General features: G+C 53.4%; 1 protein-coding gene across 2 annotated transcripts; it reads right to left on the reverse strand.

Annotated features, from left to right (window-relative positions):
• Window positions 1-1823: 1823 nt before the first annotated feature.
• BAIAP2L2 (BAR/IMD domain containing adaptor protein 2 like 2) lies at window positions 1824-18106 on the reverse strand. Of its 2 annotated transcripts, none has more exons than XM_084626957.1 (14): window positions 17128-18106; window positions 15090-15165; window positions 14734-14820; window positions 13247-13308; window positions 11587-11658; window positions 10988-11122; window positions 10400-10546; window positions 9332-9484; window positions 8827-8968; window positions 8224-8434; window positions 7316-7387; window positions 6709-6889; window positions 3900-3940; window positions 1824-2642 (listed from the first exon to the last, which is right to left on the reverse strand). In XM_084626957.1, the coding sequence occupies exons 1-14, from the start codon at window positions 17164-17166 to the stop codon at window positions 2567-2569; spliced, it is 1494 nt and encodes a 497-aa protein (XP_084483083.1). In that variant the 5' UTR covers window positions 17167-18106; the 3' UTR covers window positions 1824-2566. The 2 variants fall into 2 exon arrangements, with proteins under 2 accessions (XP_084483083.1, XP_084483084.1); XM_084626958.1 differs by having other exon boundaries at window positions 11006-11122; window positions 17128-18103.
• Between the last annotated feature and the right edge of the window lie 502 nt (window positions 18107-18608).

The following is an 18608-nucleotide window of genomic DNA, read 5'->3' on the forward strand; positions in this document are numbered from 1 at the left end:
CCTCTGCAGCTGACTGGAGGGGGAGTGAGGGCGGGTTAAGTCACCATAATAAAACCAGAAGTCTGCTTTCCACCTGAGACCGGCAAGACTCATTCCAGGTGTGGCCAAAGGATTTAAGACATGCACACCCTGGTCCCCAGAAGTGAAAGGCTTGCTGTTTAATCCATTAAGCTTCTTAGCTTCCTTCCCCCTCCTCCATCTCTAAATTCCTGCAGGGTGGCAGGGGTAACAGAGCAGGGAGGGAAGGGAGCCGGAGGGGCTTTGGGGAGCTGCGGGGGGGGTGGTGGTGGTGGTGGTGAATGTCTATTAATAAGGCTAATTGGCTAAAGCAGCTGCAGCAGGTCTCTCCCCACCCTCCCCCCAGGAGAGCTCGAAACAACAATGCTGGGTTTGTGTGCAGGCCTCGTGAAGCACCGAGTGCGGGGAAGAACCCCCCACACACACACACTGCAGTGACCCAGCCGGAGACAGGGAGGCCAGGCGTATCTTCATTAAAGCCGGTTTAAAAGGTGACTCTCAAACTCAACACCAGAGCAAGGGGCTGGCGCCACCGATTCTCCCGGGGAACCACACTCTGTGCAGGGGTAACGGGGGGAAGCGAGGGGGGTGCCACATTCCAGTGCGGAGAGGTGGATGGGGAGAGGGTTAGTAGGACCCCTGTTCCTGCAGCTCTAGATATCCCCCGGTGCCAATGGTCTGTATGGGGAGAGCTCACGCCTCCTTGCCATTCTCTGGGCACCACTCACTCAACTCTCCAGACACATCACCCTCCTCAGTACTCTGACTGGCTTCTCTAGGAACACCCACCGCCCTGCCTCCCAGAGACCCCCAGGCCTTCTCTCAGCAGGGCAAAGGGAACACAGGACTTTGCTGCCTCCTAATGGCCGGAAATTACAGGTACTCAGTGTGAGGTTAGAAGATCACCCACCTCTTACTCTACTCTTGAGGGCCAACTTGCATGGAAGGAGCAGAATGTCCAGGGTGAGTGGGCAAAGAGGATGTACAAGTTAAAACCACAGCTCTAATACAGCTGCAGGCCTGCCTGTCTGTCTCTCTCTCTCTCTTACACACACACTCTACAGCTTTCCTCCGGGCAGTGGCTTTCACAAGAACTCTGGCTCAAAACACACCACAGTGTTCGGTGCTGCTGTGAAGCTGAATTCAAATGAAGGAAAGGAGACATTAGTGAGGCTGCAGCACAGGAGAAGCGAGATTGTAAACGAGATGGAGAGTTGGTGAGGCCAAGAGAAGCAGACAGGTGGCTCCCGATAGCAAGAGCATTGGAGACCCTTTCCTCCGTTTTACCCAGCACCAAGGGGCCACAGCAAGGCTGAGGAGCAAACTCCCGGTCCCTTAGGCAGGTGGAGGCAGAAGACTCAGAGATTTGTCGAGGTGGTTTAACCACTCGAGCCACACGTATTAGCAAGGCTTAGGCACCATAGGGTATGTCTACACAGCCTGCAGCAGCGAGATTCAGAGCCTAGGTCAACAGCCTGGGGCTCTCGCCATGGCGCTAAAAACAGCCAGGTTGCTATTGCGCCTTGGGCTCTGAAGCCAACCCACCTGCCTAGGCTTCCACACCAAGCCCGAAGGTCTACACAGCTATTTTTAGAGCCGTAGTGCGAGCCCCACAAGCCCAAGGCTGTAGATGCAGGTTCCGAGACTGCCACAAGCTGCCGCTTACTGTGTGGACCTACCCAAGGCTAAGCTTTCCCAAATCTTAGTTTCCCTGGTGGACACCTGCCCCTGGCATCCCCCCGGGGAGGCAGACAGGAAGGACAGTCAGAGGAACCAGGACACACAGGGAGGTTGTGTTTTCCATTTTATTTTAAAAATATATTATTGTTGTTATGTACAGAATCAAACAAGGCTGCGCAGCTGGGTTTCCCCTCCCATCTTAATCCAACCCTGGGGCTACCAAGCAAGAGGGTGGAGGAGAGGGCACTGCGAACGGGCAGGCAGCCTCCCCACAAAGCTCTTGGAAACGCAGTGGCCAGTTGCCCAAGGCCCTGGGGCGAGGGGGCCGAGAGGAGAAGACCCCTGCCATGCAGTTATCCGCTGATCCATCGAGCAGGGACCTAACCCCAAACGTAGGTCAGGAATCTGCTCAGTGGCCAAATAACGGTCAGTGCTTTACAACAAAGAGAGTAGGGGCTGGGTAGGGTTCTCCTTTTCCCCTGCCAATAGCACCCCTTGCAGCGCAGGTGCACAGACCAATGAGAGACGTGCCCTCCTCCAGTTCCCAGTGCTTAGGTATAAGCAACCCCCTGCCCATGCTACCAGCACCGGTATCCCGGGGACGCCTTCCACTCAGCATGACCAGCATCACACACGTCACTCCAAAGAGAACGCCAAAGAAAACCAGGGAATCTATTTACTGCTGGAGAGCGCAGGACACAGGGGGCAAGACAGAGATGCTCCACCGCTGGGGCCGTGCCCTGAGAAACTGCACTAGGTTAGCGCCAACCCGAGGTCACGGTGGCCCAGGAATGGGAAAGGACTGTGTGTTTCTAGCACTTCTGCTTCTGTCAACCCCCCAGAATCTGCTGCTCTCCACCGCCTCCTTTCACTGGATGATGGGTGCAGACCGGTCGTTGGTGACGGTGGGGCGCAGCTTTACTGTGGCAAATGGATTGGTGCCGCTGTAAGGAGAAAGGCAAGAGGAGAAATAAAGGCTCAGGAAAGCCTGTTTCAGTACCGCCCGGCCATGGGGCCCTGGCAGAGGCCCCGTCACAGAGAATGTTATGGGGACCCGCTGCAGGGACAGTGGAAAGCTTCCCTGCTGAGAGTGAGAAACAGTCTCATTCGGATGGGGGCCCACTAGGTGCAAGTTACCAATGCCATTAATTATAATACATCCCCATACTCTCTCCTGGTAACCTTCCTCCTCATGCCCCCTGACAGATCCATTCCCCTTCCTTCCCTGCATGGGACTGCCCCCCCAACCTCCTACTGACAGGACCATTCCCTCCCTCTCCTCTTCACCCCCTCCTGGTAGAGCCACTCCCCTCTCTCTCCCTGGACAGGAACCCCTCCTCCACCCTGGCATGGCCATTCCCCCCTAGCCTTGGCACAGTTCACAAGATGAGCAATTAGACAGTGAAGGAGGAGGAGTTGGGAGAGGGAGCAATGGTTCAAATAAGAGAGAATAGGAAGGTGACTTGGGCATGTGGCTCCTCCTCTCCCCCTGCCCTTTGGCTGGGGCAAGCAAGAGGTCCCCCTGCTGTTTCAATCCGCCTTGACCATTGGGCAGCATTTCCAAGAGTCGCCTCCTGCCCTGCCAGTCGCCCATCCCATCCCCCACTAGAGAGCTCACCCCACTTTGTATTCTCAGAAAGGTTCAGAGGACGGAGAGGAGATGGCGAAAGCCTGTCAGATCCACCTTGTCATCTCCCTGGGGCTGGTGCAGCTTGCTCACTATGGTACATTTGTTAGTGCCCGTCCAGAATAGTTTTGGTGTCCCTCATGATGGGGCTTCCATACCACTTCCCTTGGGAGACTAAGTGATGATCCAGCAGCTTTCACTGGCCTGACTTTCCTGTCCTAATTTGCTCTTAGTTACTCCCTCCCTTTGGACCCTTCCAAATGGGCAGTTCTGAGGGACCCAATTCATCATCTTCTCAACTAGAGAGCTCTTATTCCAGTTCCTCCAGGAGAGGACAGAGAGGAGCCTGGGGGGCCTTTCTAGAGCCTGAGTGTTTTTTCCTTCCTCTCATTCATTGTTCTATGATTTTAACAGCAATAGGAGTTAGTCAACAGGGCAGTAATTGTCATGATCATCCTTCCTTCCTTTTTTGGAAGACTGGTACCACACTTCCTTTTCCCCAGGCACCTCCCCAGTTCTCCAGGACTTTCCAAACAATAAGATAAAACCACCAGGGATCCCAGACTTCACTTACCGGGGGAAGAGCTCTGGGGGCTGCTCCTGCACAGCTGACTTCTGCAACAAAATGAGATAAAGGGTCAAAATCTGAGAGCAAGCACATTGTGCAGGTTAGAGAGAGGCACAAAGGGTGGAGGAGGGAAAGACACACACACACACAAACACACAGTGGGATTTTCAAAAGCACCTAAACAATTAAAAAGCCCAAGTCCCACTAACGGGATGAGAGACTCCATATCCCAGTCTCCAATTCCCATTTATTGGACTTGGGCTCCTAAATAGCTTAGGTGCTTTTGAAAAATCCCACTAAAGCAGAATTGCAGAGAACAAATATCCCCCTTTCTGTGCAGGGGGAAGAGGGGATTTTGTCCCTCCACACACAGGCTCCCAGCCCCCCCCCCCCTTTCTCAGGGAGGAGGGTGCATTTCTGATCATGGGAGTTCAGGATCCACAGAGCACAGCAAAGAGCAAACAAATGAAACTGGCACTAGAATTCACAGGCCAGCATGGCCAGAGATGCCCCCTCTGATCACAGGAGGGCCTGGGATACCATCTCCTGCCCCCTGCATGCTTCCTACAGCCTCATATATAGGGCCCTACCAAATTCACGGCCATGAAAAACAGGTCACAGACTGTGAAATCTGGTCTCCCCACCTGTGAAATCTGGTCTTTTATGTGCTGTTACCCAATAGCATACAGATTTCACAGGGGAGACCAGCGTATCTCAAACTGGGGGTCCTGACCCAAAAGGGAGTTGCAGGGGGGTCATGATATTGCCACCCTTATGTCTGCACTGGCTTCGGAGCTGGTCAGCCAGAGAGCAGTGGCTGTTGGCCAGGCACCCAGCTCTGAAGGCAGCACCCTGCCAACAGCAGCACAGAAGTAAGGGTGGCAATGCCATACCATGTCACCCTCCACCACCAGCAGGGCAGAAGGAAGGATGTCAAGGTATGGTATTGACACCCTTCCTTCTGCGCTGCTGCTGGCGGCGGCGCTGCCTTCAGAGCTGGGCTCCCAGCCAGCAGCCGCCGCTCTCCAGCTGCCCGGCTCTGAAGGCTGCGCCGCCGCCAGCAGCAGCAGAAAAGTAAGAGTAGCAGCACCGCAACCCCCCCTACAATGACCTTGCGACCCCCCCACAATGCCTCTTTGGATCAGGACCCCTACAATTATAACACCCTGAAATTTCAGATTTAAATAGCTGAACTCATGACATTTGCTATTTTTAAACCCTGTGACTGTGAAATTGACCAAAATGGGCCATGAATTTGGTAGGGCCCTACTCATAGAATATACAGATACAGCAAGATCCCAACATTCACGGCCCTAAACGGCCTCTGGGCTGCCCTGGAGGGACCAACCCGGAGAGGAGAGTTCAGTTGCCACAGCCCATTTCATCCCGGTACCTGCCAAGCCCCCGAAGGGAGTGATAACAACTGGCGATAGTGGGACTTGTGATGCAAATATCTGCCCCACTAGGAGCTGGATTAAGACCCCAACTCATTTCACACAGCTTGCTCCACAGTCATCAGCTGGGATTGACTTTCATTGACTGCTGTCCTGCGGCTGGCTCAGAGCCAGAGGAGAAAAGCTCCCACTCCTCGATCACCTGAGCTGTCCAGTTTCCCAGCCTGGGTCTGGATTGGAACCAGTGACTTTTAGGGGGTACGTTACATGTCTGCATCCCAATCCCGCAAGCTGGGCAGACTGGGGCTTCACCAGAACCACAGACCCAGAGGTGAAAAGCTACATATTCCATTTCTCAATCCCTTGAACCATCCAGGTCCCTCCAGCCTGGGATTGGAACCAATCACCTAGAGAGGACAGGCTCCAAATCCCATCCCCCAATCCCCTGTGCCATCCAAACACACTTCTGCCCTTCACCCTGCCTTCCTGCCCCATTCTGGGTCCAAATTGGGTGAAAGCCTCTGTATTCTATCCCCCACCTTGCTGAGACCCAAATGCAGGACCTCTGCTCCCAGGCTTTTATTCACCCTTCCCCATCCTCAGCTGCCTTTAGAAGAGGCACACAAAAGAGCTATCCCTAGCCTTATCAGGGCAAGGAGGACGGCATCTCTGTCAGCTGGTCTCCAGCCCAGCTCCATCACTCATGGTCCTACTTTTAGCAGAAAGAGCTGCCACCCCGGAGCCACCAGAAACCAGGCTGGGATGTCGTGGAGAAGAGGAGTGAACTGAAGGGCCCCTGCTGCGTAATAAAGGGAAGAAGTGAGAGGAGCCCAGAGGCCAGGGCTCTTCCACGGGATAGAGCACAGAGTTTGCTAGGGACGGATGGACAGGAGCTGTGCTGAAGACGACTTCATCTTGCAGGGAGGTGCAAAGGGATGGACAGGAGTAGCTGCAAAGCAGCCCATGCCCAGCAGAGTAGCTGAGATCAGCTAGGGTGGATTCATGGATGACCAGCAGCAGCACTAAAGAGGCCCAGAAGCATGGGAGAGATGGATGACACCTGTGATTCAGTGAGGTCAGGATGACCCTTCCCTTCCCGCTAAGCGTGGTTGGAGCGGGTGTGTATCATGGCATCCCAGAAATGTAGGGCTGGAAGGGACCTCAAGAGGTCACCAAGTCCAGCTCCCTGTACTGAGGCACTGACTAAATCTAGAGCATCCCTGACAGGTGTTTGTCCACCCTGTTCTTAAAACCCTCCCGTGATGGGGGTTTCCACAGCCTCCCTTGGTAACCGGTTAACTATCCTCATAATTAGAAAGGATGTGAAAGCGAAGGTCAGTGTTGGTTGAGGGACACACCCTAACCCACAGATCCCTTCTCACTGCCTTAGCTCAGGTTAGAATAGCGCCGCGCCCACTCACCTTGGAATCCGAAGGAGCAGCAGCGCTAACCAAGCTGCTCCGGCGGCTGCCAGCACCACGTGAGGCTGGAGAAGGGCTTGGTGGCTGGGGCGGGGCAGTGTCGTGTCGGTAATTTCCTGCTGATGGGACACTGGGGCAATCCAGGCCATCCACGCTGTGACTGCTCCGCAGCGGGAAGGACCTGAACAAGAGCGGAAAGGAGAGATCCCAAGAAGAAAAGGAAGAAGAAAAGGCCAGAATCCAGCTCTGGGGAAGAGTGCTCTGGGGTCTCTCCATACAGCAAATGTGGTCTGGGTCCTCCCCCTTCCCAGGATCTCTCCAGAGGGAATATTTCGGTTTCCACACGGAATATGTACCCCTAGGATTTACTTAACTAGAGATTTAAAGGCCTCTGGAAATATTGTGCACTTATTGAGAGAGCCGTTACGGGAGCAACATGTCACAGTTTAATCGAGAAAAGCCATGTCCAAGAGTGCCAATGGCCCTCAGACAAGTTCTTGAGCGTGCTCAAGAGCCGTAGCCTTGATGGGCAGCACCACACAGGACATTGCCTCACACACTTGCGTGAAAGACGTACAAAAACATGCACTTCAGCAGCTCCCATTACCTGCTGGGCGGTTCCTCCGGGTCTCTTACTCCCTCCAGGGGCTTTACGAAAGCTTTGGGGAACCAGCCGCTCCTAAGGCCCCGGAGACAGAGGGGACAATGAGCCTTTGCAGCAACACGTTTCTTAGCATTCCCTTTCCCTTACGTCATGGAGTCTGGCCAGGGCACAGGGGCAAACATGCCCATTGCATGGAGGGCCATGATGAGATCTTAAAATGGCCACCAGTCATCGAGCCTTTGCCTTGTGTCTGAGCTGAAAGAACAGCACTTCCAGCAGCACGTGGACCCCCTCTAGCACCAGGTCAAGGCCTTCGTTCAGGGACGACTTAGAGGAAAGAGCACCATTTACTAAGCCACCAGCACCTGGGTTTTCCTGGAAGAGCTCCCCCTGCACCGTTGGGAGGGGGCTCATATTGGGCACTTTTTTGGACAGAGACAAGGCCAACTCCAGAAAGTGAGGACAGTTTTGGAGACTCCTCTGGGACTCTCTTCTGGAAACTCCCCTTCTCCAAAGGCAGACGCAGCTGGGACTAATGAACCTCAAATAGAAAGGCAGCATCTGGGTAAGAACTATATGGCGAGCAGGCGCCCCACAAATTCCAACCCCCACCCTGCCCCAGGTTGCCAGTAACCCATGCCCCATATCGGATGCCAGGCCAGGGATGGCACCTGTCGTGCCATTCGGTAACTGTTCCATGTGGTGCCAAGCACTGTGCCGGAGCAGTAGCTGCTGCCCACGTAAGTGAGAAACCCCTCGGCTAGACCACGACCGGCATTGCCTCTTTTAAGCAGAAAGGCTTGAGGGCAGGGCATTAACCCTTGGAGCCCAGCTCTTCACAGCTGGCTTGCTGCCTTCGCCAAGATCCCCCCTCCAGCCCAGCGCCACGGAGACAGGCCGAGCGCACTTACGTGGATGATCCCTCTAGCTTGCCGTACAGCCAGCCGTTCTGTGCCTCTGGGATCAGCACCATGATGATGTCCCCGAGGTTGAACCCCAGCAAGGTGCGGTTGGTGCCAGCAGAGTGGGGCACAATTGTCTGGACTCTAAACACATTGCTGCCTCCTCCTGCCTGCTCACCGAAGGAGCTGGAGCGCGAGCGCTGGCTGGCGGAGAGTGAGCCTGCCAAGAGCCACCAAGGCGTGAGAGGATTCAGAGGGCTTCTTTCAACCCCAGACTCCCCCTGCAAGACCCCAGCCTGGCTAGGAGGGACCTACCACTGAAGGAGTGAGAAACCTCCATTGTCCATTAGGACCTGGGCTTCCCTATCCCACTCACACAGCTTCCCTAAAGGGGCCCTGCCCCTGCCCATTTGGCTCCCTGTTCATTCACTTGTGGCCTTCACCCCCACCCTCCATATACCCTGCCCTCTCGTCCTTGCATAGAACAGGTGCCCAAGTGCACCCTGGGACAAATGCATTATGGACAGATTTGTCCCTCCCAAATCCAGCCTGTACCTGCTCAAATAAGGTACAACCAGCCTCACACCACTACTCCCATCTACCCAGTCTTACCAGCAGATGAAGTCTTCTGAAGACCTCTCCTGGTTGGCTCTGGCTGAGGAGAGGGTCTAAGAAGTTCTGCAGGCTCCTGGGGGAAGGGGCTTGAACTACGTCCAGTCATGGCTGAGCCAAAATCTCCCAGAGGCCTCTGAGGCTGTTGGACGGAAATGAAGGTGAGCGTGAGCACCACATAGAGGAGATCTCTCTTCGAGAGAAGCCTGGTCCCTAAAGGATTGTATCCTTCCCCACCCCCAACGCTCCTACACACACAAGCTTTCCCCACCCACCCCCCACACCTCGTCTTGTATAGCTAATGCTACCAAGGGAGGAACATCAGGTGAGGCCTGGAGGTATAGATTAATGGGGACACAGGGGATTGCCTCCCACCCCTCAAAAAATAACAGACCCTGGGAAAAAGCTGGGCTGACCCTCTGTTCTGGGATCTCTGCCCTGGGAGGGGCCATCCCAGGCACCCCCCCCCATTACTGGACAGATCGTTTGTTGGCCTTTTTCTCACCATGTCGAGGCAGCTGGGAGTCAGGCGGCCTGACGTGTACCCCGGGCCATGGGAGGCACTGAGCAGGCTCGGGGAGTGTCTGCTGCTTGGATTGCGGCTGGCCTCCAACTGCTCCTTCCACTTTGGCACCTTGCTCTGGATGATGCCCCAGGCCTGGGGAAAGATTGAGAGGAGAGATCAGGGGGAGAATGGGAGCAGATCAGCTGGGAGGGGGAAAGGGGAAGTTAAAGAGCGAGGACCCAAAACAAGCTCCAACCTGTACCTAAGTGCATTGCCATCAGCAGGCGAGACGCCCTCGCCACTCTACGAGCCCCTCAACCCTGATTGGCAGAGGGCCGACTGCTCTGTAATTCCCATCAGGCCTGACACACTCACTACCCCTAACACACTGCTGTCACGGCATTTACCTGTGACAAGTGTTGCGTGAAGTATCAGCTCAGAGCTGGTGACAAACCGGTCATCAATATCATCGTGTGATGGACGGTGCTTAAAGAGCTATGTACATGCGCCAGAAATGCACTATGCTTTGGGGGCAGACCTCATGAACAAGTTTGTCCTAGACAAAGGAATGTTGATTTGCCTGCTTGCCTCAGTCTAGGATGTCAATTGAGCATGATGATGCCCGAGACAATTTGCCTCGGAGATAAACACCAGTTATCAGGAGGATGGGGCAATAGCATGACATCGGCACACTGCAGGATACCGCAGTCTGAACCCTGGCGGGTCATCCTAACTCTTAAGGAAAAGACAATGAACTTTGAGGGGTATAAAGAGAAGCAGAAGGGCCCCTTGTGAACCATCACTTAGTGGACAAAGAGGCAGCTCTCTCTGTATCTTCGAACGGTGGATCCCCCACCATGTGGGTCGGTGATGCAGAAAAGCTGCTTTAGGTTAGAAACTTTTCTTAGACAAGAATTGTAAGCTACACATCCCCACATAGAATCATAGAAATGTAGGACTGGAAGGGACCTCAAGAGGTCTTCTAGTCCAGTCCCCTACACTCAGGGCAGGACAAAGGGGCTATGGCTATGTCCCTCCCCCCAACCTCAGGTCAAGCCCCCTCCTTACCCTGCTGTACACCTGGAGGAAGGTGCTGGAGAGCAGCTGGTGCTTTTCAGCCAGGAAGCGGTAGCGGCGCTTCTCCTCCAGCGTGGCAGCCCGCTGGCTCTCGGAGACAAATGCCTGCATCTCTGACTGCAAGCGCCTCACATTCTCCTGGGTGGACAAGCGGAGGAGGGATTGATGTCAGTGCAGCACCCAGAGTCTGCACAGAGCAGTATTTGGGGGCATACACCCGGGGTTCCCCTCACATGACTGGGTCATCAGCCTTTACAACCCCTTTGTTATGCTGAAGCAGCATACAACATTTATAGGGATCTGGCCCCTAATCTTATTTTAGTCTTTCCACGCAGTTTGCCTCAGAAACATTCTGCAGGAGGGAGTTCCACAGATTAACGGTACCCTGTGTGAAAAAGTATGTCTCCTATCTGTGTGTCAGCTTGCTGCCTTTTGCATCTCAGGGAGCACCCCCTTGCATTCTAAGGAAGGGAGAGACAAGCTAGAAGCTATCTAGGACTCTGGAGGCATCATCAGCATCTGCTTGTGATGACCACTCTCCTCATTCCAGACTCGCCTGCGTCTCAGGGCCATCCTTACCTCCCCTTCATTTCCCACCTTCATTTCCCAGGTGTTTTTGTCTCGAGTCCTCTCCATCCTCCACAGCTCCGACATGCACTTCTCCAGGTTGGCAGCCCTGTGCTGATACTCCAGTTCGTACTGCTGATGGCTGTCCTGCCGAGAGCACAGAAGGAGACCAGAAACTATGAGGAACATTTTCTAAAGCGGGGAGGGGACTTAGGAGTCTAAATCTCATTGAAAGTCAATGGGTGTAAATTCCTTTTGAAAATGGGACTTAGGAGCCCAGTGAATCCTAGCAACTCCAAAGGAAAGCTGGCCAAGTCAGGCCATGAGGACATGGCAGCTAGGCAAAAGGAAAGTCTCTCTTTCTCCAGTTGGCACGAGACACTCCCCAACCTCTGCCCCAGGGAAAGCCTGGAATATCCTTGAAAACGCCTCAGGGATGAAACAATGATCTAAACCAGCGAGAGGGTGAAAGCCTGAGCTGCGCTAAGGGACTCAAAGGAGGGAGGGGCACAGTGAGGGTGTGGGGAGAGAGCTCCAGCACCCTGCTTCGGGGTGAGGGAGGGGGAAGCCTGCAAACAGCTCAGAAGGGACAGGGAAGGACTGCGGCTCACCTTGATAAACTGCATGTCCAGCTTGGTGTTTTTCTCTATATGCTGCAGCAGGTCTTTGTGGAACGTCTGAGCCTAGACGTGACAGAGAAGTTGTTACAAACTGCCCCTAGCAACTGGTGTTACTGGGCACTGCTGACAGCTGGGGGGTGGGAGGACCCGAAACGGGAGAGTTAGGGAGTGCCCAGGAGAAACCCCACTCCTCTGCCTCCTGATGGACATGCTTAGCCAGGCATCTGCAGACAGAGAGTCGATACCGCTTTTCCTCCCACGTTTTGTCTTGTCTATCCAGACGGAAAGCTCTCAAGGGCGAAGGCTGTCTCTCCATGTAGGTTGGGACCTCTAGACACTGCTGTCATATCAACAACAACCACACAGCTGGGAAAGGGTTAACATCCTTGTTTTACACAAGTCCTCCCCTTTCTACCCCCACCCCCAACAGCACTACCAGGGAGGGAGATGGAAATATTGGCACATCAGAACTGGATGCTGCTTAGATTACATCCCCCTCCTAGGGTTGACAGGTGTCCGGTTTTTGACTAGAACACCTGGTCGAAAAGGGACCCTGGCGACTCTGGTCAGCACTGCTGACCGGACTGTTAAAAGTCCAGTCAGCAGCGCAGGGGGGCTAAGGCAGGCTCCCTACCTGCTGTGGCTCCACACAGCTCCCAGAAACAGCAGCATGGCCCACCTCCGGCTCCTGTGCACCGGCTCTGCAGCTCCCATTGGCCGGGAACTGCAGCTATGGGGGCAGCACCTGCGGACGGGGCAGCACGCAGAGCTGCCTGGCTGCGCCTCTATGTAGGAGCCGGAGGGGGGACATGCCGCTGCTTCTGGGAGCTGCTTGAGGTAAACACCACCTGGAGCCTGCACCCCTGATCCCCTCCCACGCCTCAACCCCCTATCCCAGCCCTGATCCTCCTTCTGCCCTCAGTCCCATCCCGGAGCACCCTCCTGCACTCCAAACCCCTCATCCACAACCCCACCCCAGAGCCCACACCCCCAGCCGCAGCCTGCACCTCCTCCCACATCGCAACCCCTGCCCCAGCCCGGATCCCACTCCCACCTTCTGAACCCCTCAATCCCAGCCCAGAGCACCCTCCTGCACCCCAAACCCCTCATACCCAGCCCCACCTCAGAGTCTTCAACCTCAGCCAGAATCCTCACCCATCCTCATGCCCCAACCCCCTGCCCCAGCCCTGATCCCCCTGTCACCCTTCAAACACCTCAGTCCCAGTCTGGAGCCCCCTCCTACACCCCAAATCCTGCATCCCCAGGCCCATACCAGAGCTCGTACCCTCAGCCGGAACCCTCACACTCCACCCCCAGCACCCAACCCCCTGCCCCAGCCTGGTGAAAATGAGTGAATGAGTGAGGGTGGGAAGACAGAGCGACAGAGGGAGGGGGGGATGGAGTGAAAAGGGGCAGGGCCTCAAAGGAGGGGCGGGGAAAGAGTGTTCGGTTTTGTGCGAGTAGAAAGTTGGCAACCCTACCCCCTCCCCCAGTTCTGTTCACCACAAACTGGGAGCAACCCACCCGAAACTCAGTATGGAAACAACAGGTGGCATCTGGCCACCGCAGCTCCATAAAACACAGCTCCATTAGGCCCAGCATACGGCTACCGGCTGCTCCCAGTAGAGATGGGCCATGTCAAGATACTCACCACTACTTCCAGGTCAGAGTTCATATGCCTGTGGGTGTCAGACATCTGTATCAAAATTTGGCCTTCAAGAAAAGAGATCAAAGTATCATAATCAGACCTTCCTCCTTGTGTGCATCATTCTCCCCCAGAGTTAGAACAAAGGGGCCATTAGCACTAATCGCCACTGTTAGATGACTGGGCGCAGCGTTATCTTGGTGCAAAAGTCCAACTACTATCGCTATGCATAAGCTGTCTGCTGGGGCTGGGGCCAAGGTGTGAGGAGAGGGTTTCAGCCAATTCGCTTCATTCTATAACAGCTGCTCAATCCCTTTCTGTGATTTCACTGATTACCCTCAGAATCTGCATGTTATAAACCACACCCGAGGGCTAGTAGCTTAGTGTGCGATGGGAAACCGTGGTACCAGCTCCCGGTCTCCCAGTCTTTTGCATAGTGGAGTTAGCAAGGGGTTGGAAGGCTGGGATCTGTGCCCCAGGGCAAGCCATTGTGTACTTCACAGCAAGCCACATCGACAGTCTGCCCCAAGGACCTTGGATTCTGCATGACACTGCGGCAGCAGGCTGAAAATTTGGTGACAGCTTCATCTGCATTAAATATCCTGTTTGTAAAGAATGCAGAATTAAATATGCTAGCACACTTAGTGGTGCCCGCCCTACGTGGCTTATTTTGATAGTACAGTCCATTTAGTTTACACTGTCCCCATGTTTTCCGTTTGAGATGTGCCACAAATTTTTGTATGAATAAGTTGCGACGGATGGGGGTAGTTAGAGTGACGGGTTGTTGAGTAGGAAGCAACTGGGGATCTGAGGAAGGCATGGGAGGCAGTTGGGGACTGGGAGATAACCACGTTTAGCTGGATCTTTTTGCTAACGTGATCAGCAGTGAAATAGTTATATTGCCATCTTTAGGTTTCAGAGCTAACCCACACAGGTGAACGGGGGCTGCCTCCCGTCTCGCCGAGTTCTCGATTCAGGCTGGCTGCAGACTCACGAAGGCAGCACAGCGTCGTTACGGTTGGTTCATGTATTCAGAGTTTCCCTCAGCGCCGGGAGGATGCGGAACATGGTTTGTGTGACATGACAGCTGGGACGCTTGGATCAGAATGCTGCAGCCAGGGCTGTGCGATCCCCAGGGCTCCGTGCGCTGCTCTACCATGGAGAGCAGGAGGCCTGGGCTTCCGTCTCTGAAGTGGGTGGGACACGGGGAGGCTGGGCCTAGTGCTCTGTGGGGGTCAGTGCTCTGCAAGGCCACGCACAAAGCCCGGCTTTCAGGCCTCGGGATCAGTGGGGGCTGGGAGTGCTGCACGCACCGGGCCTAGCGCATTGGGGGTTGTCATGCAGGAGACTCAGGCTCCTTTCTCAGTGCGGTCCTTCGTTCCTCATGCCGCTCGGTGCAATGGGAGCACTGGTGCGGGGATGGGATGGGCTGGAGAGGAGGGCAACATTTCAAATTGACCTACCTCCCAGAGATGGTCATTGGAGAAACTTACCCAGCATTTGCGAGGTGGAGCTCTGCAGGGCTTGCTCCCCAATCTTCTGTATTGCCTTAAAATAGACTTCAGCCGCCTTAGAGAGTGCTGCAGAAATACAAGGAGAGAGGGCAGCTGGATTAAAGCTTCCCTAAATGACCCTGCTCCATCCTTGTCCTCTGCCCCCTTTTTCCTCAACTCTTCCCTTCTTTGCCACCTCCCGTCCTCATCACCTATTCTCCTGCCTACCCACAAGCTCAGAACAGCCCCAGGAGCACAGACTGACGCCCCCCACCTGCCAACTGAGGGCGATGCCCATGGACACAATCCCAGCTGTCCCCCCACTAGGCACAGGTGGGAGACGAGACAGCACTCACCGTGGAAAGTGCGTAAGTAGTTGTTGCCCAGGTAGACCAGGTTCTCCAGGGCAGGGTTAAACTGCTCCAAGATGTTCTGTCATCCATCCGAGTTAGGGAGAGGGGTGAAAGAACACAACAGGTTAATGCGATCCTCCTGCATGCCCATGGGATGAAAGAGGCCTGTGCCCTCCTTATGTGATTCATCCCACAGAGCTGCGGCCTACCCATCCCACCAATCTCTGGTTTCAGGCTCAGGCACCCTCCTCATTGGGGAGGTCCAGTGCTTGCATCTTCTCTTCTAGCTGAGAGCAAACATCGGGGTGGAGTGATCAGGAGCTCACCCTTCCCTCTGAACTTTCCCAAATGCTACCACCGTCACCCAGAATCTAGTGGGTTTCTTTCCTACCTCAGGGATGGGCATCACTTCCTGGCAACCATGTCATGAGCATCAGGGCCCCATAGGTTGATAAAAGTCAAGTAATGGGGCAGTCCTAACCCAGCCTCATAGGTCCATTTACTGTATTAATAAGGTGGGCAGTGTGCACAGCACCCCTTATTGCATGCCACGCAGGGGCAGAAGTCTGGAAATTCAGATGTGGGATTTAAGCACTGCACAAAATTGAGGAGACAAGCCCAGCACAGAAAGGAAGCACCCTCACTTGTACATTCTAACCCAGCTGGGCATGGTTGTGTGTAGGGTTCTTTTAGAAAGAGCTCCGATCCTGGCAGCATCTTTACCAAAAAGGTGCATTGTATAATTTGATCTGTACATCGGAGACCAGTGAGATCAGTCTGGTCACTAGGGCAAGGAGCTGCACAGCCACTAATCTACCCTCAACCTGAGGTCAGAGAAACTAGTGTCTGGGCATGTTTGATTCTCCAGAGAGTTTTAACACTTGTCTACATTCACTGGAACTATCTACTGTTGAAAGGATTTTTTCTCTCTTCCCTCAAAATTCACTGTAAGATGCCAATTATAAGCAGGGCCCATGCTGTGTGCGCACAGGTGGATGTACACCTGTAACTAGAAAAACACCTGTAACAACATGCATTCACAGAGGGACACAGTAATTGGCCTGGACATATATCAGTACTCACTAATCCTTGGTGTCTCTTCAGACACACACAGATTTTCACACCAGTCATGCAAAGCACACACAGGGGAGCTCTCTGGCCAATTTCTATCACATAAAGAAAAGGAGTACTTGTGGCACCTTAGAGACTAGTCTCTAAAGTGCCACAAGTACTCCTTTTCTTTTTGCGAATACAGATTAACACGGCTGTTACTCTGAAACCTTTCTATCACATGCCGCCCCTGGACACCTTCAATACAGCCCCCCCACCCCCCCACACACACAGAGAACACAGGTGTTAGAGATAGGTCTTTCCTATTAAGTAACACATAATTTACCCCTCCATTGCCAAGGCAGAATTACTCCCCACTGTGTATTCTCCAGGGCTTTGATCAGTCTAGTTTATAGGTCCCAAGCAATGGGGCTTCCACCATTTCCCTGGGAGAATATTCCACAGTCCAGTAGATCCTCACTGTCTAGAAAGGATTCCTAAGATCAGCCAAAATGTTTCTCAGTTTCAACCTGTTTCTTTCCTGCTCTACCCTCTTGGCTCACTTCAAACAATCTCCCTCCCTCCCTTCTGGGACAGCCCCCCAGCTGAGCTGCTCTAGCTCTCCCATAGCAGGGATTCACTGGGAAAGGTGCTCTGCCTTAATACACCAGAATGCCCAGAGGTTAGCCCCAGCACCGCTGGGTTCCGCGCTGAATTACACCACACACCCTGTCGGCCATTAGTCTGTTCTCACACCAGACCAGGATTCATAGAGCCTTGGAACTACACCAGTTTACACCAGCTGAGGATCTGGCCCACAGATTTTCAAAGCAAATTAAATCAATTAATCTTAATTTAATCTTCTCCATAGTACATTGTGTTTCTCTTGTGCTTTTAAATCCTTTATGAAGGATCCCACAACCCCCATGCATCTCTCGCCAATTGGGAACAGCCCTTTCACTCCACAGCCTGCAGGGATGTAACAGCTCACCTTATAGATGGAGATTGTGGATCTGTAGGACTGCTCCATCTCACCAGCCTTTTGCAGGGAGGCGAGGGGCTCCCAGAGATCGAGAAGTTGGTGGGCAGAGGACGTGTTGTCCTCAAAACTCTCCTGAGAATCCAATTGCAAGGATCTAGATGGGTTGAGACTGTCTCTGCCTGGCACAGCAGGACACCAGGAAGAAACATGTCCAATGTGAAGGGATGAGAATGCCACAAGGACGTTTAATAATTCACCAGTCAGGATGTTAGAACTTGATCCTTGAATGTAACCAGACACCGAGGAGAGAGGAACCCTGTGACAGCCATGAGGGTCATGTGACCTTCTCCTTTAATTATTTATTGCAGGTTTCAATATACAGCTTGCCCCCCATACCATCACATACTGGTCCAGCCGTCTTCACTATGCCTCACCACTGTGACACAGATGCCAATTGGTGCCAATGGGGAAAGGGTTCCCTGTTCTTTACGAGCACCTCCTGTCTCAGACCTCACAAACTCACTACACCTAATACACCGCTTTCATGGTCTTTATCCATAAAGGGTAGAATGTGAGATCTCTACTGAATGCTTGTAACTTATCAATACTCATAATCATTGCGAGATGTGTGTATGAGTGATGTTTAAGGAATAATGTAGTTATATAGAAAAACACACCCTTATGGCCTTGGATTGAAAGTGAATCACCAGGAAATAATGTGCCTCAGTGATGGCCCATTCAAGTGGGAGGAAGTTGTCACCCTGTATTGCTCAGTTGTCCACCTTTGCACCAACCCAGAAAAGTCAATGGAAAACCAGCGAAGCATAAACATTGGAAAAAACTTGGCACTGGCAGTAGAAAGGATGGCAGGACGGCAAGGGGATCGTCCTGTCTGTGAATAAAGACAAGAGACTTATTCAGGAGATCACAGGGTGGAGAAACACTCTGCACCCATTCACTGAGGAGGTAACTCGATGAGTGGGGGTGCTTTATGGAAGACTGGATCTTAGCTCCTTGGGGGCAGCAAATGCTGCAAATGCCTGAACTTTGGGCTGAGCATCTATTTGACTAGATGGGGAAGGTAACTGTGAATAAGTGTAGGCCCTACTTCACATTTCATGATTTTGTTTTGTATGGTGCCATTTGTTTCCATCACAAACTTGTTTCTGTTGAATCTCTATTTGTTCTTAAATAAATTGTCCTCTTGTTTTACTATAATTCCTCCCTTGGGAATGGAGATTTCTGGGGATATCCAGTGATAAGGGACTGGACACCACAGGAGGACACTTTGAAGGCTCAGAGGCTGGGGAGCTTTCATAGTCAACCTGCAGGGTAAAGGCAGGGCCCATACAGCCCAGAGGAGAGCGCCTGAGTGGCTGACAGGCTGGTTGTGTTAGAAGCTAATACCCAGCTGGCACAGGCAAGACTCCCTGCACTGGAGGCTGCTGGCAACAGCCCTGTGTGCTCCAAGAAGAGTCATAACCACATCC

This window comes from Lepidochelys olivacea, assembly GCF_965140295.1.
Source record: "Lepidochelys olivacea isolate rLepOli2 genome assembly, chromosome: 1".
Taxonomy (NCBI): domain Eukaryota; kingdom Metazoa; phylum Chordata; order Testudines; family Cheloniidae; genus Lepidochelys; species Lepidochelys olivacea.

Excerpts from the sequence above, each read along its gene's own strand:
- BAIAP2L2 (XM_084626957.1), bottom strand. The coding sequence starts at position 17,166 with ATGGAGCAGTCCTACAGATCCACAATCTCCATCTATAAG. Across the intron at positions 10,547-10,987 it reads AGGTGGGAAATGAAGGGGAG|GAGAATGTGAGGCGCTTGCA; the intron begins GTAAGGATGGCC and ends TTGTCCACCCAG. Across the intron at positions 6,890-7,315 it reads CCGGAGGAACCGCCCAGCAG|GTCCTTCCCGCTGCGGAGCA; the intron begins GTAATGGGAGCT and ends GCTCTTGTTCAG.